At 54.9% G+C, this 27,162-nt stretch overlaps 1 protein-coding gene across 8 annotated transcripts in view; it reads right to left on the bottom strand.

The window, feature by feature from the left end:
* LOC137306054 (ryanodine receptor 1-like) overlaps nucleotides 1–27,162 on the bottom strand; it is a 332,570-nt gene that overhangs the window by 124,054 nt on the left and 181,354 nt on the right. For 6 of the 8 annotated variants that reach the window (XM_067975094.1, XM_067975097.1, XM_067975096.1 and 3 more), the window contains exons 48-52: nucleotides 10,895–11,215; nucleotides 9,626–9,866; nucleotides 7,997–8,084; nucleotides 6,393–6,485; nucleotides 583–600 (exon numbers count right to left, since the gene is read on the bottom strand). In XM_067975094.1, the coding sequence (XP_067831195.1) occupies nucleotides 583–600; nucleotides 6,393–6,485; nucleotides 7,997–8,084; nucleotides 9,626–9,866; nucleotides 10,895–11,215 (761 nt within the window). The remainder of the gene's footprint in view (nucleotides 1–582; nucleotides 601–6,392; nucleotides 6,486–7,996; nucleotides 8,085–9,625; nucleotides 9,867–10,894; nucleotides 11,216–27,162) is intronic. The other 2 variants (XM_067975095.1, XM_067975100.1) reach the window with 1 other exon arrangement.

Below are 27,162 nucleotides of genomic sequence, written 5' to 3'. Positions count from 1 at the left end.
TTTTAGAACAAAACCTGACATGAAAAACATTGTAATTTTGCTAACATATGAAAGCAACATGCTAGCGCTGACAATTAAGGCATTAATCAACACCTGAAAGTGGCTTTCCCATATCATTACAGGCTTCACTTCCCCTCCAGTCCATTAAAAAAGCAAATAAACGACACTGAGGTTGTCCAAGACTTCATAGAACTATTCTTAACTTGCTTGCCAGTAGCTAGTGACTCTCTCAATTTAACAGCTAAGCCTAACTTTGTATAGCCAAGCCACACTTAATCTATTCTGTCACCAGACTGAAGTTTGCGTAATTAGACAGTGCCTTCTGAATAAACATTTTTTTGGTTTCTCTGTGCAAATTTTACCAGCAAATGCCAGTAGCCTTCGATCAGTGTAAATGATAGAAACTTAGTGATGATCTTTTTAATAAATGAAACTCTATGCCTGATTCCATAAGCCTGGTGATAGAAAATAAAACAGCACGGCTAATCAGAGGGCCTTAGCAGGAGAATCTGGGAGAATGCCATCAGCAGTGCGAAGCTAGCTGCACAGCGGATGCACATTTATATCATCATGCCCTCTGACCTGTCCATCCTCTCCAGCCTATTCAGGCAGACACGACCGCAGATATCAATATGCCAGAGAAAAGATACGAAATTAGCAGATTATTAGAAAATTCACTTATTTCCAAATCTCAGCACAGGAGTTGTTAAATATGGCAATATAACAAACCTATACAAGATACATGGAATACATAAAATAAATATAATTAGCAACTTTCACTGAAAATACTATAGAAAAACATTTTTGGCCTAGAAAGGCTTTCAGGACATACCAGTCTAGGAATTGTGGATTCTGCAAAAAACTAACCCAATAGGTAAGCTAAAATGATATCCTAGATTTCAACTTCAACATAAGTTAATCTTATAATTTAGTTGTAGTAAAACTGCCACATAGTTCATACTCCAGTAAGAAATTAAATAGTGCAATAGTCAGCAGGCACATGGGAACACCACCACCTGCACATTCCCCTCCAAGTCACACACCATCCCGACTTGGAAATATATCGCCGTTCCTTCATTGTCGCTGGGTCAAAATCCTGGAACTCCCTTCCTAACAGCACTATGGGAGAACCATCACCACACGGACTGCGGCGGTTCAAGAAGGCGGCTCACCACCACCTTCTCAAGGGCAATTAGGGATGGGCAATAAATGCTGGCCTCGCCAGCGACGCCCACATCCCGTGAACGAATTAAAAAAAGTCCAATAAATAACCATAAGATATAATAGTTTACTAACTGATTTTAAGTGACCTGTCAGATCTATAAAGCACAGAGGGATAATGTATGGTGATCTCAATGGACAGACTGTAGATTCCGAACCTCAGACAAGTGGAATATTTGATCTTTGATCTTTTGAAGGGCACTAGAGACAGTGTGTGAAGCATTGTGCATCTTGTTAAAACTCCAGCATGGTTTAAAGCAGCAGTTTGCAATCATAACAAGAACACAAACTTACTAAAACGAACAGGCAACCTGTTACTAAAGATGTTGACAGATTTCTCATATTGCATTGAATAATTACTTTGAATTTAACTACGCAATTGTCTTGAGACTATACAGTAGCTTCCTTGAGAATAAGTTAAAACAGCATGGCTAGAAGAAATAGTTTTTTGAAAATTTACTAGACCTAAACTGGTAGAAATGAAAAGACATTGGTCCATTGAACTGTGTTAGTGGTACACTCTTTAAATGTTTGAATGTCTAACAGTAGCAAACACTGCAAAATGACTATACAGATCCATAAATAATACAAATACTTCAGGTAATAGCTCAATTTAATACTAGCTAACATCTTGATTATTTTGGATTGGTAATCCTTTAGTTTACCATTCAGCCAGCACTGTACTAATTCTGTCAGAGTTGTGTAAACTTGTTCAAGGAGGTAGCACTGAATTTACTGCCAGCTCTATTAACAGAAACACTAATGCTGGCCAAAATCTAACCTGGATTAATACATTTAAATAAGCAAAGGTCTGCTGAGTGATGTTATAGGCTATTTACCCTAGCCACTATTTAGGGAGATGACATAGTGCATTGGAGACTGTCCAAGTGTCCGTGTGGTAGATAGTCTTATTTTTTTTATTTAAAAGAATCACTTTTTAACATTTAAAAAAAAAATTAACATGCATCGATCCCCCAGCTAACAATTTAAACAGACCAAGCCCATGGATCAATGGCACCTACAACAGTCTACACCTCTATCAGCAGGGTCAGCCAATTGGCTGATGGTCCATTTTCAGTAACATTCAGGAACAGCAAAATCTCTGAAAAAAATTGTTACTACTTCTAGTTGGTGAAAAATTAAGTTACTGTCAGCAGTAGCACTGCTCCCAAAGGACACTTTCCGATTCAATACGACACCAGGTAAAAGATGAGTGTGCACGTGCACATTTATACTGTACAACTCATGTATGATGCATGTACAAGTATACTGTAAATTGGGCAACTTGTATGGCCATCATAGCAGAGGAGCTGATATCTAACAGCAGAATAACTTATGCTGGAAATGAAAGAGCTGATATTTATTTGTCCACCATCTAAGAAAGGCACAGACTGCTTAAATATCTCCTGAATGGTATGCTGTCAATTTTTATATTTACATTTTGCTAAACAAGGCTAATATTACTTTTGATTGGGATGTTCTCTTGCAGATATAGATGTAGATGTTTTGAGCAGGGCATATAGTATAACGATATACTGCAGTGGAAGAACAGCATTTCTAGTATGTACATATTTGTTTTGCCAGAGCTAGCTAACACTATTGCAGTAAGTGCAGAAATAACTACCCATGAAAATTTACTAGCTTAAAAAATAGGTGAGGTGCTTGAAACGCATTTCCAAGAACTGGTGTAGGGGCTGGTATTTGTGCATAGGCAGATGTTTTAACCTTCAGGGATTTAAATTAAATTATACACACAACTGTGACACAAGGAAGTTGAATTTCACTCCCTTTGCATCATCTGTTTTAAGCCACATTCAATCACATTTTGAATTATACCGGTATACATACTGCCGTAAACATTCCAAAACAGTAATTAAATCTGCAAGATGGGATATACTATTTCAGGACTCCTGTATTCGATAAAACACATTTTTAATTTAATCACATAAGGTGGCCCACTGCAGATAATTGTTTCTGTGGTAAAAGTTGTACATTTCCAAGTTATAAAGCAATGGTTTACATAATTTTATTCCTTATTCCACAAAGAGACATTTTGGTTCTTTCCTTTTATCAACAATATACTTTGGCCCTGAAATATGTACAAATGCTTAACGCATTCATCTTTCTCTACTATTTTAGTCGAGGCGTAAATCAAATGTGTTAATATATCCGCTAAAAGAGCGGACAGAAATTTCAGACAAACAAGTGCACAACTGTCCTGCACCCTAATTTCAAAGTCTTTGGGCATGATTTTAATCCCGAAAAACAAGTAGATTGGGGATGGGGAAGGGATTAAAAATTGGAACAATTTCAAATCCGCCCCGAACCCGCCCATTTCCGATTTTCACGGGGACGGGATGAGGGGTGGGCCACCTTAGGAGGCGGGTTGGCCACTAAAACTTTCCAAGTAGGCTGCAGGCCCCCATTTTTTCAAGTTTTGTGATTTTAGCATCTGGGGGCCGGGATTCTCGGGCCTTCTCCTTCACGGCGCGTGAGGGGAGGTGAAATGGCCTAAACTACAGGTAAGTCCCTTTATAGCTTTGCTTGTGGGCCCAGAGGAGCAGGAGTTCTTCCCCCAGGTCCAACAAGCCCACCTGCAGCGATCCCCCTCCAATGATCGCCAACACCCCTCCCCCAAACGATCGCGACATCCCACCCCCAATGATCACGACCCCCCACCCCTAACAATCGCGCCCCCCCCCGACCCCCTGATGACTAATTCCACCCCCCACCCGATGATTAACTCCACTCCCCGTGATCCCCATGCCTGCCAATGCCCCCCATGCATCCAATCTAAGACTTACCTGAACAATTACCTCTTCCTTCCTTATCTCCCGTCTGACTGAGACCAGCCTGTCAATCAGGCAGGAAACCGTCAAAAAAAAAAGACGTCCTTAATTCAAAATCATAAGGACTTCCGGGAAACCCGTACTTCCGAGTTTCCTGTCCGCAACTCGACCCCCCTGCCCCCTTCCTGGCTCCGGGCTAAAATTATGCCCTTTGTGTCTTGGAAAAAATTCTGAAATAAATTACATTACAAAGTAAATGTGGAACTAAGATTGTGACATTTAAATTTTTGGTATTATTAAAAGAATCACAAACAGGACCAGTTAAATAGGGAATTCAACCACTACAGGAGAAAAAGAACTATGTTATTTAACTCACAAACACTATCACCCGAGCTAATTTATGTGTTATCATTTTGTGCAGCAATCTAGCTTGTAACAATTTTCCCCACAGGGTTGACATATGGTCTACATTGTACCTAAACTGGGCACAAAGTCAGAATTTTTATGTACGCGGATCAATTACCACTTGAACTGCATAATGGAAGTATATGTAGTTAATTTACAAGTTACAAAATACTGACCTCTGGAATTTCCACAGGGATTCTACTAATCTCTCACTGTAACTTCTGTGAAAGATCGGCAGAAACCCCAGAAAAATGACAGGAGTGGCCGATGCCGCCACTTCCTGGGGTTTCAATCGATCGATGTGACGAAGATAGGACAGGAGATCGGAGAATAGCCCTGTAGAAATTCTACCCCTTGTTCCAGAAACAAATTATGCAATAACATTCTGCAGCCCATTACTATAACTAATTTTGTTACTTGGAAAACTGGGCAATAATGACTCAGATTTTCCCTGCAGTATAGCATGAAGAAACCATAAATGGCTTACTTGCTGTCTAAAGATCCTTAGTGGTGAATTGTGCATTATAACAAGTGTATTAAGAATAATCAATGCAAGCAGAAAGGATATCAATTTCCACCCTTCCCCATGACAATATCACTGAAATCAGCTGAGTAATGGACAGTATATGTGAACCTGGATTCACCGTTCTGTTGGTGTAGCATGTCCATATATCAATGTACCATACTACCTAAACCAATTTTAAATGACTGTAGCAGCACTTTCATTCCTGAAGCATTCAGAACCAATTTCAGAGACCGCACAAAGATCTAGAATGTGTGACTATATCCAGTATGAATTAAGTGCTGAAATTTAAAAAAAACATTATTGTTCCAGCACCACAGATGACCTTACCTGACCTGAACCTTCAGAGACTCTTCCTGTTTTGATATGTAAAAATGAGTCACGAGATCTGACAAAATTACAACCAGGTCAGTTTTCCAAGTTGAGCTTTTGATTCGTTGAAATAAACAACCCTCAAAGCTGCTTTTCAGCCAATAGGAACAAAAACTTGGAGAGGAATTTTAACCCCCAAGAAAGGGTGGGGGTTGGGGGTGAGTGAGAGATGAAAATCGCTATTTTTTTTTGATCGGGACTGCAACTCGCCTCCAACGCGCCCACTTCTGGGTTTAACGTGGGCGTGTTTGGATGTGTGTGTGCAACGTACCAGCTGAGAGGGGGGGCCGAGGTCGCGTCCCCAATTAGTGCCGGTGGGTGGGTTATTTAGCGGGGCAATTAATGTTATTAGTAGACGTCAATTAGCTGTTTTTATATTGAATTTGACCTAACTTTAAAATTAATGCCTCCAGTGTGGGTTTTCCAGGGCTCATGAATCTCGCCAGTGAAAAGGAGGCGAGAAGGGCCGGGTCCATGAGGTAAGTGCCTTTAGTACACTGGTTGTGGGCCAGGAGGAGCAGGAGTATTTCCTCCAGGTCCAAAAAGCTTACCTGCCACAATCAGACCCTCGATCGGCCAATCTCCCCCTCCCTCCCAATATCCGAGAACCCCCCCTCCCCGGTGTCCGAGAAGCCCCCCCACCCCCGATATCTGAGAATACCCACCCCCTGCCCCCTCGATGTCAGAGAACCCCCTCCCTCCCGATGTCAGAGAACCGCCTTCCCCCGATCCAGGCCTTGGTCTCCCCTCTAAAATGGATGATGGCAGCCAGGAGGAATCGGTAGCTAGTAAAATAGTTTCAAGATTTTTTATGCAGGGAAGAAGAGGAAGAGTTAGTTAGAAAAGATAGAATAGGTTTATGTTTTAAAAATCAAAAGGTAAAAGAAATTACTGAGGAAATGTACCAAATGAACACCCATACTGAAACACCCTTATTCATTTTCATTTAGTATTTCACTCTGGATTGTACTCCAGAGTTATAGATAAATATAATATGTTAAATTGCATTTTTAAAGAGTCTCTACAAATAGGTGTGTCAGCTGTGAAAACAAAGGTCTCACAGAATAAGGTTAACACCTTACCTTGGACATCTTGCTTTTGCTGTCTGCAGTGAGAAAGGACATGTTGTTGATTTCATTTTGCACCACAAAGTTCTGCTCCTCTCGTTTGAAATTCTGAGAGAGAAAAATAAACTCATCAGGAACTGTGGCAGTTTTGTGTTATAGACTCACTAACTAGGGAATAGTTTCAGCTGTCTAAACATTTTACTTATAGCTGTATCATACAAGGCTTCTGCAATTACATTCTGCCCACAGTGGTACAAATTTGCAAGAAAATTGAAATGGGCAGGTACTAAACTGCATTTCAATTTGGTTGATTTGTCTACAGAGTCCCACCTAATTAGGTAGCTGTGTGAATACTGTGATGGCTCCACTCAAAGTGAAACCCATCTTAACATACTCAGAAAAAAAAAGTGTTGCGACTGCCCTCTCTACATACCACCATCAGACTGTCATGCCCTCCTCTCAGTCTACTATTTTTCAACCAGTAAGTCAACTAAGAGTGTGTGTGGTTGAATAAAACAAGCTGAGTACATCAGTTTGCTCTGAAGCACAGCCAAAGCATGTGTGGGCAAAACTCTAAACTACCTGTATGGAGTTGAAAATGAGGATGTATAGGAGACAGTTAACGTATTAAAAGACTTTTTCTTGGTTTTACCAGACATATCATAAACAATATACCATTCAGCATCAAACACAAATCATATGTGTTTCAGGACTTTACATTAATAAAGCAGAGGTTCTAAATAGCTCAAGGGGCTGAAAATCAATAAATTCCAGGGACAGATGAATTATACTCCTGACACTTTGACACGGGAGAACATATGAGAAGCACTGTTAGTCCTGTCTAAAGCTCAATGACCACTGTGATGATTTCAACGGATAGGAAACAGGCAAATACAGATCCCATATTCAAGACACAAGATAGAGCCATACTTGGCAGTCTCATTAGCCTGACCACAATAATCAGAAGCAGAATGTAAAAGAACTAATAAATGACAGCCATAACAGCTTCAGATAGGATATTTCTTGCCTGACCAACTCAGAGTTTTTCCACTGCCAAATTTCCAAAACACCCATGATAAAGTACCACATGATTTTGGGAAATGCTATTGGACAAAAAGTTGCATATTTGGAAAGGAATACACCAATATACACTTATACTTCTCAACCTGGTTTCAAACTGTTTTTTGATATTCATTTTGCTTCAGATAATGCTTGATGCTTTTCATTTAAACTAGAGTTGACAGCAGAGACTCACTCAACTCTGTTTATGGCATGCACAAGCACACACTCAGGAAAATCATGCTTATATCATTATATTCGATGTACTATGTGCAGAATACCAGCTTGAAGAATAGATGCTGCAGATTACATCAGGAGTATGAAAGTGGCCTTGAAGTGTTTTATGCTAAGTCTTTGGAGTAAGTTTTTAAAACTACTTTCACAATTTCAGTATTATATGACTTTTCACTGGAAAAGTTATATGCTAGATGCTACTTATATATCATAATAAAGCTGTATGTGCAAATTAGGTAAGAGAGAGATAATAGGCAACAAAGAAATCCAGCACTAAGTGAAGCCTCATAATCTTGATCCAGTTTGACAAAGATTGTGTAACCTACGTGTGACTTTGACCACAATATGAAGATGTCTCCCACCATTCTGAAAAGCTCTTCAGCATCAGGGTTTGGTTCTGTTAACCACTTGGCTCTGTGAATATAAACAAAACCAAAAATGACAACCACAGAGATAAATAGATATTTTTCTAGAAAGGAAAAGTGTACCCTGTATAAACTAACAGAGAATGACAGTTAAAACAAAACTCTGACCAAAACTGGAGGCTAGGAAAGCTTCTGTTCATAATGAGTTGGAAAGCAGTATTAAATAAAGGTAATGCTTCAATACCAATCTACACTAACTCTGATTATCTATTAATTATGTATTAACCTGTAATATGAACAGACTTATTTCCAAGTAACCAACTGCAAATTATTACTTTATAAACTTGGACCAATTACTTCACACTTGATGACCATTGATCATTATGCAGTTTTTTGGGAACATATTTCATTTCAAAAATAATTTGTTGGTATAGCTTTGATTCAGACTGCACTGACATTGAGTCAATCCAAATGTGCTCAATAAAATTTGGTTCCCTTTTGTACAATAATATTGGTGCTCTTGCTCAAGTCACTGCAGAAAACAGAATTCAATTTCCTTCCTAATATATATGTGATGGCACAAACAGATGCATTGTGGGGTGCCTGGCACTGTCCACTAAGGTAATGAAGGCCCACCATGTGCAACTACACAAGCTTTATTTAATTCCATTTAGGGTGATTAATAACCAGCTAAAATCAGCACAGAGAACTGGTAAACCCCCCACTGCTTATTTAACCAGAGGGACCCCGACTGGGGGAGGGTAGGAAGTGTCTGGTCATGTGCTCCAGCCATCATGAGTTTGGGGATGGCCTGGTAGACCAGCTGGTCTTTTTCTGCCCGTCATTTTTGTATGTTCGTTTGCTAAACACAAAGGGATAAATGAGTGGGGTGGGGGGCAAGCAGGAAGTTAAAAATCATAAAAACGCAAAACCCGACGCCAACCCTCCTACTTCCGGTTTTAACGGAGGTGGTTCAAGGGGCAGGTAACCAACACGCCCTCAGGAGGCAGGTCGGTCAGTTAAATCTTTTAAGGAGACTGCAGGCTTCCATTTTAATAGGTTTTTTATTTTTAACTCTTGGGGGCTGGGATTCCCGGGCCTTCTGCTTCACGCCATGTAGGAAGAGGCAAGAAGGCTCAAAACAGCAGGTAAGTGCCTTTATTGCACTGCTTGTGGGCCAGGAGGAGCAGGAGTGTTTCCTCCAGGCCCAACAAGCCTACCTGCTGCGATCCCACACACGCGATCGACCGACCCCCCCCACCCACTCCATGATCTCCGACCCCTCCCCCATGACTGAGGCCCTGATGACTGATCCTCCCGATGACCCCCGACAATGAACGCCGATCCCGATGAACCCCCATGACCGACCCCTCCCCCCTCCCGATCTAAGACTTACCCACAGGCATCCGCTCGCTAGCTGTTCTCCCGTCCGACTGATAGCCAGCCTATCAATCTGGCCGGCTGTCAGGCGGGAAGCCTACAGAAAAAAAAATGAAAGACGTCCTTACGTCAAAATTGTAAGGACGTCCGGGAAACCCATACTTCCAGGTTTCCCGTCAAGTGTTTGATATTAAACAGTAGAAAATTCACCTGTTATTGTCCACATAACGAATCAGCAGTGGATACAAAGCATATAGATCACGACAGAGGACAGAAAATTCATCTCGAATTAGTAACTCGCTCTCCACAGCGTCACTCTTGCCCTCCATGCGCAGCTGATCTTCTTCGGCCACCACCTTTCCTGATCTCTTCTTTAACTTTTCCATAGTAGGGATAAAATGGGATTTCAGCAGCTCAGGTGTGGCCTTGCTGATAATTGGTTGTGCAAAAACTGGGTGGAATGAAACATAAAACAAATGCTAAGAAACAAATCAGTTGTAATACATGGAAAAAAAGTGTAAACAGTTGATTTTCAAATTCTGTGCTTTGGCATGTTGTGCCTTTTTCAGTACAACATTTGTTTGTACCATCTAAGCTATATATATTTTGCAGGTTGAGATGCAGGGAAAATCTACATGAAAACAAGTTCAAGCTTTCTTGAGGTATTCACGCTGTGGCTTTTGAAAACATTAATATTGGTGCAAAAACAAAGACAAACTCAATAAATACCTACGCTGAGAAAATGTGAAAATCCTGCTTGTTCTACCATTCATATCACTATCACTTAATGAATGATCACTAAGAATGCAATGAAATACTGCACAGGATGTATATAAAACAGGAAGTTTTTTGGCAACTACATAGTAACTTTTCAGATGTAGTACCGTGTTTGCAAGGCAGAAGAAAATCACTAGACTCTTAATGCAGAGTTGGCCAGGAAGCCATGTTTTCAAGTTAGGTGCAAGTCAGCTAAAATTTAACAGGAGGAATTTCACCTCCTCAATTACAATCTGATAGTTGACAGTTAACATCTCTGGATTGTGTGTCACCTGAATATGCAAGCCACAGTTGTTGACTGGGGTGCTACAGGATGCAGCATCTATTTCAGGAAAAAGACATCTCATCCAGTAACTGCTGCATATTCAACGAGCAAACTTCAGTATCAACATTGGAGACATGAGGTCCTTTACTCCCTTGCCTACCTGCCCACCTAAAATGGGGAGAGGCAGCATGAGCTAAATGTAACTAAAAACAAAGTTGAGTGTGGAAATTAGAGTTTTTTTAATGTGATTCAATTTTTGGAGAAAATGAAGTATTTAACTGAGCAACACCAGCATATTTTTATGAAACAAAGCAAGCTGAATAGATGACTCGTATAATGGCTGACAAAATGATGATGACAGCATTCTTGCACAGGCTAAACCTTTTTTCCTTCTAATTATACAGCATACTTTCCCACTTCTCTTGATTGACATGTACCTGCAAGTCTTTTCATCCAGGATGCCTCGTCAATACCCAAGTTGTTAACTATGATTTTCAGAATATTTCCCAGCAAGTTATTAAGGTGTTCAGAGATGACACTAGTGCAGCACGGAGTGTTTTCATCGGCAATGTTCTCGGGTCCCTGTTCCCACCACCGTGGCAGGTAGTTACACAACATAGGAAGTGTGATTTCAATAACATGTGGCATCTCAGTGTAACGAGCACCAGACTCTGCGAGATCAGTAATTTCTTTCACGAGATGCTCCAAATCAGGAATATCTGAACACATTTCATCAACAGTGTTTGGTAAACCCAAAACTGTGGTAAGAAAAGAAAATCAAATTAAATTACACCCAATCAGTTCTGTGGACATTATAGTACGCACTTGGTATAATGCAGCGTTTAAAGGCAACAACTGTACAGTATTAAGTGATATTTTATCTCTCCTTCAATAGCTGAGTATTCCAGGGGGTAGCTGAGCATGCAGAAAGGGCCCAGGTTCACCCATGCTGAGTTAACTGATCTCAATATAGGAACATAAGGCTCAATTTTGAAATGGTGGCAGGTTCGTAGCAGGGGGGTGAAGGTGCACATGCAAACCTGAATAAAAAAAACGTACCTTTTCCGATGCGATTGCGATGTAATTGATGGTGATTAAAGTTCTCTCCGGGTTTTGCGCCTGGCAGCCAGCCTGATTGACAGACTGGATGCCGACAGGAGCTGCAAGGCCCGGGCTGGGGGCGCGGGGAGAGGGGGTGAGAGAGAGAGAGAGAGAGAAGATCAGGGGGGTGAGGGAGGGGAGAAGATCGTGGGGGGGGGGGGGGGAGAGAGAGAGAGATCGTGGGGGGGGGGGGGGGGAGAAAGAGAGAGAGATCGTGGGGGGGGGGGAAAGAGAGAGAGATCGTGGGAGGGGGGGAAAGAGAGAGAGATCGTGGGGGTGGGGGGGAAAGAGAGAGAGATCGTGGGGGTGGGGGGGGAAGAGAGAGAGATCGTGGGGGGGGGAAGAGAGAGAGATCGTGGGGAGGGGGGGAAGAAAGAGAGATCGTGGGGGGGGGGGGAAGAGAGAGAGATCGTGGGGGGGGGGGGGGGAAGAGAGAGAGATCGTGGGGGGGTGGGGGGAAGAGAGAGAGATCGTGGGGGGGTGGGGAAGAGAGAGAGATCGTGGGGGGGGGGGGAGAGAGAGAGAGATCGTGGGGGGGGGGGGAAGAGAGAGAGATCGTGGGGGGGGGGGGGAAGAGAGAGAGATCGTGGGGGGGGGGGGGGAAGAGAGAGAGATCGTGGGGGGGGGGGGGAAGAGAGAGAGATCGTTGGGGGGGGGGAAAGAGAGAGAGAGATCGTTGGGGGGGGGGGGAAGAGAGAGAGATCGTTGGGGGGGGGGGAAAGAGAGAGAGATCATTGGGGGGGGGGAAAGAGAGAGAGATCGTTGGGGGGGGGGGGAAAGAGAGAGAGATCGTTGGGGGGGGGAAAGAGAGAGAGATCGTTGGGGGGGGGGGAAAGAGAGAGATCATGGGGGGGGGGGGGAAGAGAGAGAGATCGTGGTGGGGGGGGGGGGGGAAGAGGGAGAGATCGTGGTGGGGGGGGGGGAGAAGAGAGAGAGATCGTGGTGGGGGGGGGGGGAAGTGAGAGAGATCGTGGTGGGGGGGGGGGGAAGAGTGAGAGATCGTGGTGGGGGGGGGGGGGAAGAGAGAGAGATCGTGGTGGGGGGGGGGGGAAGAGAGAGAGATCGTGGTGGGGGGGAAGAGAGAGAGATCGTGGTGGGGGGGAAGAGAGAGAGATCGTGGTGGGGGGGGAAGAGAGAGAGATCGTCGTGGGGGGGGGGGAAGAGAAGATCGTGGGGGGGGGGGGAAGAGAAGATCGTGGGGGGGGGGGAAGAGAAGATCGTGGGGGGGGGGGGGGGAGAGAAGATCGTGGGGGGGGGGGGGGGAAGAGAAGATCGTGGGGGGGGGGGGGGAGAGAAAGATCGTGGGGGGGGAAGAGAAGATCGTGGGGGGGGGGGGGAAGAGAAGATCGTGGGGGGGGGGGGGGGGAGGAAGAGAAGATCGGGGGGGGGAAGAGAAGATCGTGGGGGGGGAAGAGAAGATCGTGGGGGGGGGGGGGGGAAGAGAAGATCGTGGGGGGGGGGAAGAGAAGATCGTGGGGGGGGGGGGGAAGAGAAGATCGTGGGGGGGGGGGGAAGAGAAGATCGTGGGGGGGGGGGGAAAGAGAAGATCGTGGGGGGGGGGGGGGAGAGATCGTGGGGGGGGGGGGGGAAGAGAAGATCGTGGGGGGGGGGGGGGGGAGAAGATCGTGGGGGGGGGGGGGAAGAGAAGATCGTTGGGGGGGGGGGGGGAGAGAAGATCGTTGGGGGGGGGGGGAGGGGAGAGAAGATCGTGGGGGGGGTGGGGGAGAGAAGATCGTGGGGGGGGGGGGGGGGGAGAGAGAAGATCGTGGGGGGGGGAAGAGAAGATCGTGGGGGGGAGGGGGGGGAAGAGAAGATCGGGGGGGGGAAGAGAAGATCGTGGGGGGGGGGGAAGAGAAGATCGTGGGGGGGGGGGAAGAGAAGATCGTGGGGGGGGGGAAGAGAAGATCGTGGGGGGGGGGGGAAGAGAAGATCGTGGGGGGGGGGGGGGGAAGAGAAGATCGTGGGGGGTGGGGGAAAGAGAAGATCGTGGGGGGGGGGGGGGGGAAGAGAAGATCGTGGGGGGGGGGGGGGGGGGGAAGAGAGATCGTGGGGGGGGGGGGGGGAGAGAAGATCGTGGGGGGGGGGGGAGAGAGATCGTGGGGGGGGGTGGGGAGAGGAAATCGTGGGGGGGGGGGGGGAGAGAAGATCGTGGGGGGGTGGGGAGAGAAGATCGTGGGGGGGGGGAGAGAAGATCGTGGGGGGGGGGAGAGAAGATCGTGGGGGGGGGAAGAGAAGATCGTGGGGGGGGGGAAGAGAAGATCGTGGGGGGGGGGGAAGAGAAGATCGTGGGGGGGGGGGGTGGGGGAGAGAAGATCGTGGGGGGGAGGGGGAGAGAAGATCGTGGGGGGGGTGGAGAGAAGATCGTGGGGGGGGGAAGAGAAGATCGTGGGGGGGGGAAGAGAAGATCGTGGGGGGGGGGGAGAGAAGATCGTGGGGGGGGGGGAGAGAAGATCGTGGGGGGGGGGGAGAGAAGATCGTGGGGGGGGGGGAGAGAAGATCGTGGGGGGGGGGGGGGAGAGAAGATCGTGGGGGGGGGGGTGAGGGAGAAGATCGTGGGGGGGGGGGGGGAGAGAAGATCGTGGGGGGGGGGGGGAGAAGATCGTGGGGGGGGGGGGGGAGAAGATCGTGGGGGGGGGGGGAGAAGATCGTGGGGGGGGGGGGGAGAAGATCGTGGGGGGGGGGGGGGGGAGAAGATCGTGGGGGGGGGGGGAGAGAAGATCGTGGGGGGAGGGAGAGAAGATCGTGGGGGGGGGAGAGAAGATCGTGGGGGGGGGAGAGAGAAGATCGTGGGGGGGGGGGGGGGGGAGAGAAGATCGTGGGGGGGGGGGGAGAAGATCGTGGGGGGGGGGGGGGGAGAAGATCGTGGGGGGGGGGGAAGAGAAGATCGTGGGGGGGGGGGAAGAGAAGATCGTGGGGGGGGGGGGAAGAGAAGATCGTGGGGGGGGGGGGAAGAGAAGATCGTGGGGGGGGGGAAGAGAAGATCGTGGGGGGGGGGGAAGAGAAGATCGTGGGGGGGGGGGGGAAGAGAAGATCGTGGGGGGGGGGGGAGAGAGAGAGATCGTGGGGGGGGGGGGAAGAGAAGATCGTGGGGGGGGGGGGGAAGAGAAGATCGTGGGGGGAGGGGGGGGGGGGAGAGAAGATCGTTGGGGGGGGGGGGGAGGAGCGAAGAGAAAATCGTGGGGGGGGGGGGAGAGGAAATCGTGGGGGGGGGGGGGAGAGAAGATCGTGGGGGGGTGGGGAGAGAAGATCGTGGGGGGGGGGGGGGAGAGAAGATCGTGGGGGGGGGGGAGAGAAGATCGTGGGGGGGGGGGGGAGAGAAGATCGTGGGGGGGGGAAGAGAAGATCGTGGGGGGGGAAGAGGAAGATCGTGGGGGGGGAAGAGAAGATCGTGGGGGGGGAAGAGAAGATCGTGGGGGGGGGGGGGGAGAGAAGATCGTGGGGGGAGGGGGAGAGAAGATCGTGGGGGGGTGGAGAGAAGATCGTGGGGGGGGGGGGAAGAGAAGATCGTGGGGGGGGGGAAGAGAAGATCGTGGGGGGGGGGAAGAGAAGATCGTGGGGGGGGGGGAAGAGAAGATCGTGGGGGGGGGGAGAGAAGATCGTGGGGGGGGGGAGAGAAGATCGTGGGGGGGGGGGGGGAGAGAAGATCGTGGGGGGGGGAGAGAAGATCGTGGGGGGGGGAGAGAAGATCGTGGGGGGGGGAGAGAAGATCGTGGGGGGGGGGAGAGAAGATCGTGGGGGGGGGGGGAAGAGAAGATCGTGGGGGGGGGCGGGAGAGAAGATCGTGGGGGGGGGGGGGGGGAGAAGATCGTGGGGGGGGGGGGGGGAGAAGATCGTGGGGGGGGGGGGGAGAAGATCGTGGGGGGGAGAGAAGATCGTGGGGGGGGGAGAGAAGATCGTGGGGGGGGGAGAGAAGATCGTGGGGGGGGGGGGGGAGAGAAGATCGTGGGGGGGGGGGAGAAGATCGTGGGGGGGGGGGAGAAGATCGTGGGGGGGGGGGGGAGAAGATCGTGGGGGGGGGGGGGGAGAAGATCGTGGGGGGGGGGGGGGAGAGAGATCGTGGGGGGGGGGGGGGGAGAAGATCGTGGGGGGGGAGAGAGAAGATCGTGGGGGGGGAGAGAAGATCGTGGGGGGTGGGGGGAGAGAAGATCGTGGGGGTGGGGGGGGGGGGGGGAGAAGATCGTGGGGGGGGGGGGAGAAGATCGTGGGGGGGGGGGGAGATCGTGGGGGGGGAGAGAGAAGATCGTGGGGGGGGAGAGAAGATCGTGGGGGGGGGGGGGGAGAGAAGATCCGTGGGGGGGGGTGGAGAGAGAAGATCGTGGGGGGGGGGGGGGGAAGAGAGAGAAGATCGTGGGGGGTAGAGAGGAGAGAGAGAAAAGATCGTGGGGGAGAGAGAGAGAAGATCGTGGGGAGAGAGAGAGAGAAGATCGTGGGGGGGGGGATGAGAGAGAGAGAGAGAGAGAGAGAGAGAGAAGATCAGGGGGGGAAAGAGAGAGAGAGGAGAAGATCGTGGGGTAGAGAGAGAGAAGAACAACAACAACATTGGGGGGGAAGAGAGAGAGAAGATCGTGGGGGTGGGAGAGAGAGAGAAGATCGTGGGCGGGGGCAAGAGAGAGCGAGAGAGAGAAGATCGTGGCAGGGGGGTGAGGGAGAGAGAGAAGATCGTGGGGGGGGGGGGAGAGAGAGAAGATCAGGGGGAAAGGGAGGGGAGAAGATCGTGGGGGGGGGGGGGAAGAGAGAGAGAAGATCGTGGGCGGGGGGAAGAGAGAGCGAGAGAGAAGATCGTGGCAGGGGGGGGTGAGGGAGAGAGAGAAGATCGTGGGGGGGGGGGGGGAGAGAGAGAAGATCAGGGGGGAAAGGGAGGGGAGAAGATCGTGGGGGGGGGGGAAGAGAGAGAGAAGATCGTGGGCGGGGGGAAGAGAGAGCGAGAGAGAAGATCGTGGCAGGGGGGGTGAGGGAGAGAGAGAAGATCGTGGGGGGGGGGGGGGGAGAGAGAGAAGATCAGGGGGAAAGGGAGGGGAGAAGATCGTGGGGGGGGGGGGAAGAGAGAGAGAAGATCGTGGGCGGGGGGAAGAGAGAGCGAGAGAGAGATCGTGGCGGGGCGGGAGAGAGAGAGAGAGAGAGAAGATCGTGGGAGGGGGAGAGAGAGAGAGAAAATCATGGGGGGGGGGGGGGAGAGAGAGAGAAGATCCGTCGGGGGGAGAGAGAGAGAGAAGATCGTGGGGGGGGGGGGAGGAGAGAGAGAGAGAGAGAAGACAGTGGGGGGGGGGGGGGGAGAGGGAGAGAAGATCATGGGGGGGGGGGGGGAGAGAGAGAGAGAGATCGTGGGGGGGGAGAGAGAGAGAGAGAGAGAGAGAGAGAAGATCGTGGGGGGGGGGGAAGAGAGAGAGAGAGAGAGGAGAAGATCAGGGGGGGAAGAGAAGGAGGAGAAGATCGGGGGGAGAGACAGAGGAGAAGATCGTGAGAGAGAGAGAGAGAGAGGGAGATCGTGGGGGGGGGGGGGGAAGAGAGAGAGATCGTGGGGGGGGGGAGGAAGAGAGAGAGATCGTGGGGGGGGGGGGAAGAGAGAGAGATCGTGGGGGGGGGGGGGAAGAGAGAGAGATCGTGGGGGGGGGGGAAGAGAGAGAGATCGTGGGGGGGGGGGGAAGAGAGAGAGATCGTGGGGGGGGGGGGAAGAGAGAGAGATCGTGGGGGGGGGGGGGGGAAGAGAGAGAGATCGTGGGGGGGGGGGGGAAGAGAGAGAGATCGTGGGGGGGGGGGGGGGAAGAGAGAGAGATCGTGGTGGGGGGGGGGGAGAAGAGAGAGAGATCGTTGGGGGGGGGGAGAGAGAGAGAGAGATCGTGGTGGGGGGGGGGAAGAGAGAGAGATCGTGGGGGGGGGTGGAAGAGAGGGTGATCGTGGGGGGGGGGGGGGGGGAAGAGAGAGAGATCGTGGGGGGGGGGGAAGAGAGAGATCGTGGGGGGGGGGGGGGGAAGAGAGAGAGATCGTCGGGGGGGGGGAAGAGAGAGAGATCGTGGGGGGGGGGGGGGGGAAGAGAGAGATCGTGGGGGGGGGGAAGAGAGAGAGATCGTGGGGGGGGGGAAGAGAGAGAGATCGTGGGGGGGGGGGAGAGAGAGAGATCGTTGGGGGGGGGGGGGGGGAGGAGAAGTGAGAGAGAGATCGTTGGGGGGGGGGGGGAAGAGAGAGAGAGATCGTGGTGGGGGGGGGGGAAGAGAGAGAGATCGTGGGGGGGGGTGAAAGAGAGATCGTGGGGGGGGGGGGGGAGAAGAGAGAGATCGTTGGGGGGGGGGGGAAGAGAGAGAGATCGTGGCGGGGGGGGAAGAGAGAGAGATCGTCGGGGGGGGGGGGGGGGAAGAGAGAGAGATCGTCGGGGGGGGGGAAGAGAGAGAGATCGTCGGGGGGGGGGAAGAGAGAGAGATCGTGGTGGGGGGGAAGAGAGAGAGATCGTGAGTGGGGGGGAAGAGAGAGAGATCGTGGGTGGGGGGGGAAGAGAGAGAGAGAAGATCGTAGTGGTGGGGGGGAAGAGAGAAGATCGTGGGGGGGGGGGGGGTGGAGAGAGAAGATCGTGGGGGGGGGGAGAGAGAGAAGATCGTGGGGGGGGGTGGAGAGAGAGAGAAGATCGTGGGGGGCGGTGAGAGAGAGAGAGAGAGAGAGAGAAGATCAGGGGGGGAAAGAGAGAGAGAGGAGAAGATCGTGGTGGTGGGGAGAGAGAGAGAAGATCGTGGGGGGGGGGGGGAGAGAGAGCGAGAGAGAGAAGATCGTGGCAGGGGGGGAGAGAGAGAGAGAAGATCGTGGGGGGGGGGGAGAGAGAGAGAGAGAAGATCGTGGGGGGGGGGGGGAGAGAGAGAGAGAGAAGATCGTGGGGGGGGGGGGGGAGAGAGAGAGAGAAGATCGTGGGGGGGGGAAGAGAGAGCGAGAGAGAAGATCGTGGCAGGGGGGGAGAGAGAGAGAGAGAGAAGATCGTGGGGGGGGGGGGTAGAAGAGAGAGAGAGAGAGATCGTGGGGGGGGGGGGGGGAGAGAGAGAGAGAGAAGATCAGGGGGGAAAGGGAGGGGAGAAGATCGTGGGGGGGGTGAAAGAGAGAGAGATCGTGGGCGGGGGGAAGAGAGAGAGATCGTGGGGTGGGGGAGAGAGAGAGATCGTGGGGGGTGAAAGAGAGAGAGATCGTGGGCGGGGGGGAAGAGAGAGAGATCGTGGGGTGGGGGAGAGAGAGAGATCGTGGGGGGGGGAAGAGAGAGAGATCGTGGGGGGGGGGAAGAGAGAGAGATCGTGGGGGGGGGAAGAGAGAGAGATCGTGGGGGGGGGGAAGAGAGAGAGATCGTGGGGGGGGGGGGGGAGAAGAGAGAGAGATCGTTGGGGGTGGGGGGGGGAAGAGGGGGTGGAAGAGAGGGAGATCGTGGGGGGGGGGGGAAAGAGAGAGAGATCGTGGGGGGGGGGGGGAAGAGAGAGATCGTGGGGGTGGGGGAAGAGAGAGATCGTGGGGGGGGGGGAAGAGAGAGAGATCGTGGGGGGGGGGGGGCGAAGAGAGAGAGAGAGAGAAGATCGTGGGGGGAGGGGGGGGAGAGAGAGAAGATCGTGGGGGGCGGTGAGAGAGAGAGAGAGAGAGAGAGAAGATCAGGGGGGGGAAAGAGAGAGAGAGGAGAAGATCGTGGTGGTGGGGAGAGAGAGAGAAGATCGTGGGGGGGGGGGGAGAGGAGAGCGAGAGAGAAGATCGTGGCAGGGGGGGAGAGAGAGAGAGAGAAGATCGTGGGGGGGGGGGGAGAGAGAGAGAGAGAAGATCGTGGGGGGGGGGGGGAGAGAGAGAGAGAGAAGATCGTGGGGGGGGGGGGGAGAGAGAGAGAGAGAAGATCGTGGGGGGGGGGGAAGAGAGAGCGAGAGAGAAGATCGTGGCAGGGGGGGAGAGAGGAGAGAGAGAGAAGATCGTGGGGGGGGGGGGGGGGGGAGAGAGAGAGAGAGAAGATCAGGGGGGAAAGGGAGGGGAGAAGATCGTGGGGGGGGTGAAAGAGAGAGAGATCGTGGGCGGGGGGGAAGAGAGAGAGATCGTGGGGTGGGGGGAGAGAGAGAGATCGTGGGGGGGGGGAAGAGAGAGAGATCGTGGGGGGGGGGGAAGAGAGAGAGATCGTGGGGGGGGGGGAAGAGAGAGAGATCGTGGGGGGGGGGGAAAGTGAGAGAGATCGTGGGGGGGGGGGGGAAGAGAGAGAGATCGTGGGGGGGGGGAAGAGAGAGAGATCGTGGGGGGGGGGGGGAGGAGAGAGAGAGAGAGATCGTGGGGGGGGGGAAGAGAGAGATCGTGGGGTGGGGGAAGAGAGAGATCGTGGGGGTGGGGGAAGAGAGAGATCGTGGGGGGGGGGGAAGAGAGAGAGATCGTGGGGGGGGGAAGAGAGAGAGATCGTGGGGGGGGGGGAAGAGAGAGAGATCGTGGGGGGGGGGGGGAAGAGAGAGAGATCGTGGGGGGGGGCGGAAGAGAGAGAGATCGTGGGGGGGGGGGGAAGAGAGAGAGATCGTGGGGGGGGGGAAGAGAGAGAGATCGTGGGGGGGGGGGGAGAAGAGAGAGAGATCGTTGGGGGGGGGGAAGAGAGAGAGATCGTGGTGGGGGGGGGGGGGAAGAGAGAGAGATCGTGGGGGGGGGGGGGGAAGAGAGAGAGATCGTGGGGGGGGGGGGGGGAAGAGAGAGAGATCGTGGGGGGGTGTGGAAGAGAGGGAGATCGTGGGGGGGGGGGGGGGAAGAGAGAGAGATCGTGGGGGGGGGGGAAGAGAGAGAGATCGTCGGGGGGGGGGGGGAAGAGGGAGAGATCGTGGTGGGGGGGAAGAGAGAGAGATCGTGGTGGGGGGGAAGAGAGAGAGATCGTGGTGGGGGGGAAGAGAGAGAGATCGTGGGGGGGGGGGGGAAGACAGAGAGATCGTGGGGGGGGGGGAAGACAGAGAGATCGTGGGGGGGGGGGGAAGACAGAGAGATCGTGGGGGGGGGGGAGAGAGAAGATCGTGGGGGGGGGGGGAGAGAGAAGATCGTGGGGGGGGGGGGAGAGAGGAAGCGGGGGGGGAAGAGAGAGAGATCGTGGTGGGGGGAGAAGAGAGAGAGATCGTGGGGGGGGACGAAGAGAGAGAGAGAGAGAAGATCGTGGGGGGGGGGGGGGGGAGAGAGAGAAGATCGTGGGTGGGGGGGGGAGAGAGAGAAGATCGCGGGGGGGGGGGGGGAGAGAGAGAAGATCGTGGGGGGGGGTGGAGAGAGAGAGAAGATCGTGGGGGGCGGTGAGAAAGAGAGGAGAGAGAGAGAGAGAGAGAGAAGATCAGGGGGGGAAAGAGAGAGAGAGGAGAAGATCGTGGGGTAGAGAGAGAGAAGAAGAAGAACAACAACAACATCGGGGGGGGGGAAGAGAGAGAGGAGAAGATCGTGGGTGGTGGGGAGAGAGAGAGAGAAGATCGTGGGCGGGGGAAGAGAGAGCGAGAGAGAAGATCGTGGGGGGGGGGGGGGGGGGGGGAGAGAGAGAGAGAGAAGATCGTGGGGGGGGGGGAGGAGAGAGAGAGAAGATCAGGGGGGAAAGGGAGGGGAGAAGATCGTGGGGGGGGTGAAAGAGAGAGAGATCGTGGGCGGGGGGAAGAGAGAGCGAGAGAGAATATCGTGGCGGGGGGGGGAAAGAGAGAGAGAGAAGATCGTGGGGGGGTGGGGGGGGGAGAGAAGATCGTGGGGGGGGGGGGGGGGAGAGAAGATCGTGGGGGGGGGGAGAGAAGATCGTGCGGGGGGGGAGAGAAGATCGTGGGGGGGGGAGAGAAGATCGTGGGGGGGGGAGAGAAGATCGTGGGGGGGGGGGGGAGAGAAGTTCGTGGGGGGGGGGGGGAGAGAAGTTCGTGGGGGGGGGGGGGGAGAGAAGTTCGTGGGGGGGGGGGGGAGAGAAGATCGTGGGGGGGGGGGGGGGGAGAGAGAAGATCGTGGGGGGGGGGGGAGAGAAGATCGTGGGGGGGGGGAGAGAAGATCGTTGGGGGGGGGGGGGGGGAGAGAAGATCGTGGGGGGGGGGGGGGGGAGAGAAGATCGTGGGGGGGGGGGAAGAGAAGATCGTGGGGGGGGGGGGGGGGGGGAGAGAAGATCGTGGGGGGGGGTTAGAGAAGATCGTGGGGGGGGGGGGGGGAGAGAAGATCGTGGGGGGGGGGGGGGAGAGAAGATCGTGGGGGGGGGGGAGAGAAGATCGTGGGGGGGGGGGGGGGGGGGGAGAGAAGATCGTGGGGGGGGGGGGGGGGAGAGAAGATCGTGGGGGGGGGGGGGGGGAGAGAAGATCGTGGGGGGGGAGGGGGGGGGGGAGAGAAGATCGTGGGGGGGGGGGGGGGGAGAGAGAGATCGTGGGGGGGGGGGGGGGGAGAGAAGATCGTGGGGGGGGGGGGGGGAGAGAAGATCGTGGGGGGGGGGGGGGGAGAGAAGACCGTGGGGGGGGGGTGGAGAGAGAGAGATCGTGGGGGGGGGGTGGAGAGAGAGGTTCGTGGGGGGGGGGGGGGGAGAGAGAAGATCGTGGGGGGGGGGTGGAGAGAGAAGATCGTGGGGGGGGGGGGGGGAAGAGAGAGAAGATCGTGGGGGAGAGAGAGAGAGAGAGAGAAGATCGTGGGGGGAGAGAGAGAGAGAGAGAGAGAGAGAGAGAGATGATCATGGGGGGGGGGTGAGAGAGAGAAGATCGTGGGGGGAGAGAGAGAGAGAAGATCGTGGGGGGGGGGTGAGAGAGAGAGAGAGAGAGAGAGAGAGAGAGAAGATCAGGGGGGGGAAGAGAGAGAGGAGAAGATCGTGGGGGTGGGGAGAGAGAGAGAAGATCGTGGGCGGGGGGGAAGAGAGAGCGAGAGAGAAGATCGTGGGAGGGGGAGAGAGAGAGAGAAAATCATGGTGGGGTGGGGGGGGGGAGAGAGAGAGAGAGAGAGAAGATCAGGGGGGAAAGGGAGGGGAGAAGATCGTGGGGGGGGGGAGAGAGAGAGAGAGAAGATCGTGGGCGGGGGGGAAGAGAGAGCGAGAGAGAAGATCGTGGGAGGGGGAGAGAGAGAGAGAAAATCATGGTGGGGTGGGGGGGGAGAGAGAGAGAGGAGAGAGAGAGAGAAGATCCGTCGGGGGGGGAGAGAGAGAGAGAAGATCGTGGGGGGGGGGGGGGAAAGAGAGAGAGAGAGAGAAGATCGTGGGGGGGGGGGGAGAGAGAGGATCGTGGGGGGTGGGGAGAGAGAGAGATCATGGGGGGGGAGGGAGAGAGGAGAAGATCGTGGGGGTGGGGAGAGAGAGAGAAGATCGTGGGCGGGGGGGAAGAGAGAGAGAGAAGATCGTGGGGGGGGGGGGGGAGGGAGAGAGAGAGAGAAGATCGTGGCGGGGGGGAGAGGAGAGAGAGAGAAGATCGTGGGGGGGGGGGGAGAGAGAGAAAATCGTGGGGGGGGGGGGGGGAGAGAGAGAGAGAGAGAGAAGATCCGTCGGGGGATAGAGAGAGAGAAGATCGTGGGGGGGGGGGGAGAGAGAGAGAGAAGATCGTGGGGGGGGGGGGGGAGATAGAGGATCGTGGGGGGTGGGGAGAGAGAGATCATGGGGGGTGAGAGAGAGAGAGATGAGAGAAGATCGTGGGGGGGGGGGGGGATGAGGGAGAGAAGATCATGGGGGGGGCGGAGAGGAGAGAGAGAGAGAGATCGTGGGGGGGGAGAGAGAGAGAGAGAGAGAGAGAGAGAGAGAGAGAGAGATCGTGGGGGGGGGGGGAGAGAAGAGAGAGAGAGAGAGAGAGAGAGATAGAGAGAGAAGATCGTGGGGGGGGGGGGGAAGAGAGAGAGAGAGAGAGAGAGAGAGAGAGAGAGGAGAAGATCAGGGGGGAAGAGAGAGAGGAGAAGATCGGGGGGAGAGAGAGAGGAGAAGATCGTGAGAGAGAGAGAGAGATCGTGGGGGGGGTGGAAGAGAGGGAGATCGTGGGGGGGGGGGGGGAAGAGAGAGAGATCGTGGGGGGGGGGGGGGGAAGAGAGAGAGATCGTGTGGGGGGGGGGGGGGAGAGAGAGAGATCGTGGGGGGGGAGGGAGAGAGGAGAAGATCGTGGGGGTGGGGAGAGAGAGAGAGAAGATCGTGGGCGGGGGGGAGAGAAGAGAGAGAGAAGATCGTGGGGGGGGGGGGGGAGAGAGAGAGAGAGAGATCGTGGCGGGGGGGAGAGGGAGAGAGAGAAGATCGTGGGGGGGGGGGGGGGAGAGAGAGAGAAATCGTGGGGGGGGGGGGGGAAGAGAGAGAGAGAGAGAAGATCCGTCGGGGGGATAGAGAGAGAGAAGATCGTGGGGGGGGGGGAGAGAGAGAGAGAGAGATCGTGGGGGGGGGGGGGGGGAGAGAGAGGATCGTGGGGGTGGGGAGAGAGAGATCATGGGGGGGTGAGAGAGAGAGAGAGAGAGAGAAGATCGTGGGGGGGGGGGGGGGAGAGGGAGAGAAGATCATGGGGGGGGGAGGAGAGAGAGAGAGAGAGAGATCGTGGGGGGGGAGAGAGAGAGAGAGAGAGAGAGAGAGAGAGAGAGAATCGTGGGGGGGGGGGAGAGAGAGAGAGAGAGAGAGAGAGAGAGAGATAGAGAGAGAAGATCGTGGGGGGGGGGGGGAAGAGGAGAGAGAGATGAGAGAGAGAGAGAGAGAGATGAGAGAGAGAGGAGAAGATCAGGGGGGGAAGAGAGAGAGGAGAAGATCGGGGGGAGAGAGAGAGGAGAAGATCGTGAGAGAGAGAGAGAGATCGTGGGGGGGGTGGAAGAGAGGGAGATCGTGGGGGGGGGGGGGGAAGAGAGAGAGATCGTGGGGGGGGGGGGGGAAGAGAGAGAGATCGTGGTGGGGGGGGGGGGAGAGAGAGAGAGATCGTGGTGGGGGGGGGAGAGAGAGAGATCGTGGTGGGGGGGGGGGGGGGAGAGAGAGAGATCGTGCGGGGGGGCGGGGGGGGGGGGGAGAGAGAGAGATCGTGCGGGGGGGGCGGGGGGGGGGGGGAGAGAGAGAGAGATCGGTGGGGGGGGGGGGGGGGGGGAGAGATCGTGGGGGGGGGGGGAAGAGAGAGAGATCGTCGGGGGGGGGGAAGAGAGAGAGATCGTGGTGGGGGGGGAAGAGAGAGAGATCGTGGGGGGGGTGGAAGAGAGAGAGATCGTGGTGGGGGTGGAAGAGAGAGAGATCGTGGTGGGGGGGGAAGAGAGAGAGATCGTGGTGGGGGGGGAAGAGAGAGAGATCGTGGTGGGGGGGTGGAAGAGAGAGAGATCGTGGTGGGGGGGTGTGAAGAGAGAGAGATCGTGGTGGGGGGGAAGAGAGAGAGATCGTGGTGGGGGGGGAAGAGAGAGAGATCGTGGGGGGGGGAAGAGAGAGAGATCGTGGTGGGGGGGTGGAAGAGAGAGAGATCGTGGTGGGGGGGGAAGAGAGAGAGATCGTGGTGGGGGGGGAAGAGAGAGAGATCGTGGTGGGGGGGGAAGAGAGAGAGATCGTGGTGGGGGGGGAAGAGAGAGAGATCGTGGGTGGGGGGTGGAAGAGAGAGAGATCGTGGTGGGGGGGGGGAAGAGAGAGAGATCGTGGGGGGGGGCGAAGAGAGAGAGGGAGAGAGAGAGGAGATCGTGGGGGGGGGGGGAAGAGAGAGAAGATCGTGGGGGGGGGGGGAGAGAGAGAGAAGATCGTTGAGGGGGGGTGGAGAGAGAGAGAAGATCGTGGGGGGAGAGAGAGAGAGAAGATCGTGGGGGGGGGATAGAGAGAGCGAGAGAGAAGATCGTGGCAGGGGGGGAGAGAGAGAGAGAAGATCGTGGGGGGGGGGGGGGAGAGGAGAGAGAGAAGATCAGGGGGGGAAAGGGAGGGGAGAAGATCGTGGGGGGAGGGAAGAGAGAGAGAAGATCGTGGGCGGGGGGAAGAGAGAGCGAGAGAGAAGATCGTGGCGGGGCGGGAGAGAGAGAGAGAGAAAATCATGGGGGGGGGGGGGGAGAGAGAGAGAGAGAGAGAAGATCCGTCGGGGGGGGGGAGAGAGAGAGATCGTGGGGGGGGGGGGGAAGAGAGAGAGAGAGAGAAGATCGTGGGGGGGGGGGGGGGGGAGAGAGAGGATCGTGGGGGGTGGGGATGAGAGAGGAGAGATCATGGGGGGGGAAGAGAGAGAGAGAAGATCGTGTGGGGGGGGGAGGGAGAGGGAGAGAAGATCATGGCGGGGGGGGAGAGAGAGAGAGAGAGAGAGAGATCGTGGGGGGGGGGAGAGAGAGAGAGAGAGAGAGAGAGAGAGAGAGAGAGAAGATCGTGGGGGGGGGGGGGAGAGAGAGAGAGAGAGAGAGAGAAGAGAGAGAGAGAGAGAAGATCGTGGGGGGGGGGGAAGAGAGAGAGAGAGAGAGAGAGAGAAGATCGTGGGGGGGGGGAGAGAGAGAGAGAGAGAGAGAGGGGGGGAGAGAGAGTGGGGGGGGCGGAGAGAGAGAGAGAGAGAGAGAGAGAGAGAGGAGAAGATCAGGGGGGAAGAGAGAGAGGAGAAGATCGGGGGAGAGAGAGAGGAGAAGATCGTGAGAGAGAGAGAGAGAGAGATCGTGGGGGGGTGGAAGAGAGGGAGATCGTGGGGGGGGTGGAAGAGAGGGAGATCGTGGGGGGGGGGAAGAGAGAGAGATTCGTGGGGGGGGGGGGGGGAGAGAGAGAGATCGTGGGGGGGGGGGGGAAGAGAGAGAGATCGTGGGGGGGGGGAAGAGAGAGAGATCGTGGGGGGGGGGGAAAGAGAGAGAGATCGTGGGTGGGGGGAAAGAGAGAGAGATCGTGGGGGGGGGGGGAAGAGAGAGAGATCGTGGGGGGGGGGGAGAGAGAGAGAGATCGTGGGGGAGGGGGGGGAAGAGAGAGAGATCGTGGGGGGGGGGCAGAGAGAGAGATGGTCGGGGGCGGGGGGGAAGAGAGAGAGATCGTGGGGGGGGGGGAAGAGAGAGAGATCGTGGGGCGGGGGGGAAGAGAGAGAGATCGTGGGGCGGGCGAAGAGAGAGAGAGAGAGAGAGAGAAGATCGTAGGGGGGGGGGAAGAGAGAGAGATCGTGGGGGGGGGGGGGGAGAGAAGAGAGAGAGATCGTGGGGGGGGGGAAGAGAGAGAGATCGTGGCGTGGGGCGAAGAGAGAGAGAGAGAGAGAGAAGATCGTAGGAGGGGGGGGGTCGGAGAGAGAGAGAAGATCGTGGGGGGGGGGGGGAGAGAGAGAAGATCGTGGGGGGGGAGAGAGAGAGAGAGAGAAGATCGTGGGGGGGGGGGAGAGAGAGAGAGAGAAGATCGTGGTGGGGGGGGGAGAGAGAGAGAGAAGATCAGGGGGGAAAGGGAGGGGAGAAGATCGTGGCGGGGGGGGGGGAAGAGAGAGAGAGAAGATCGTGGGCGGGGGGGGAAGAGAGAGAGCGAGAGAGAAGATCCGTCGGGGGGGGGAGAGAGAGATAGAAGATCGTGGGGGGGGGGTGGGGGGGGGGGAGAGAGAGATCGTGGCGGGGGGGAAGAGAGAGCGAGAGAGAAGATCCGTCGGGGGGGGGAGAGAGAGATAGAAGATCGTGGGGGGGGGAGAGAGAGAGAGAAGATCGTGGGGGGGGGGGGGGAGAGAGAGGATCGTGGGGGGGTGGGGAGAGAGAGAGATCATGGGGGGGGGAGAGAGAGAGAGAGAAGATCGTGGGGGGGGGGGGAGAGGGAGAA

The sequence above is a fragment of the Heptranchias perlo genome, chromosome 41 (genome assembly GCF_035084215.1).
Source record: "Heptranchias perlo isolate sHepPer1 chromosome 41, sHepPer1.hap1, whole genome shotgun sequence".
Lineage (NCBI taxonomy): Eukaryota > Metazoa > Chordata > Chondrichthyes > Hexanchiformes > Hexanchidae > Heptranchias > Heptranchias perlo.
Note: the sequence above shows the minus strand (reverse complement) of the source record. Positions and strands in the feature narration are given on the sequence as shown.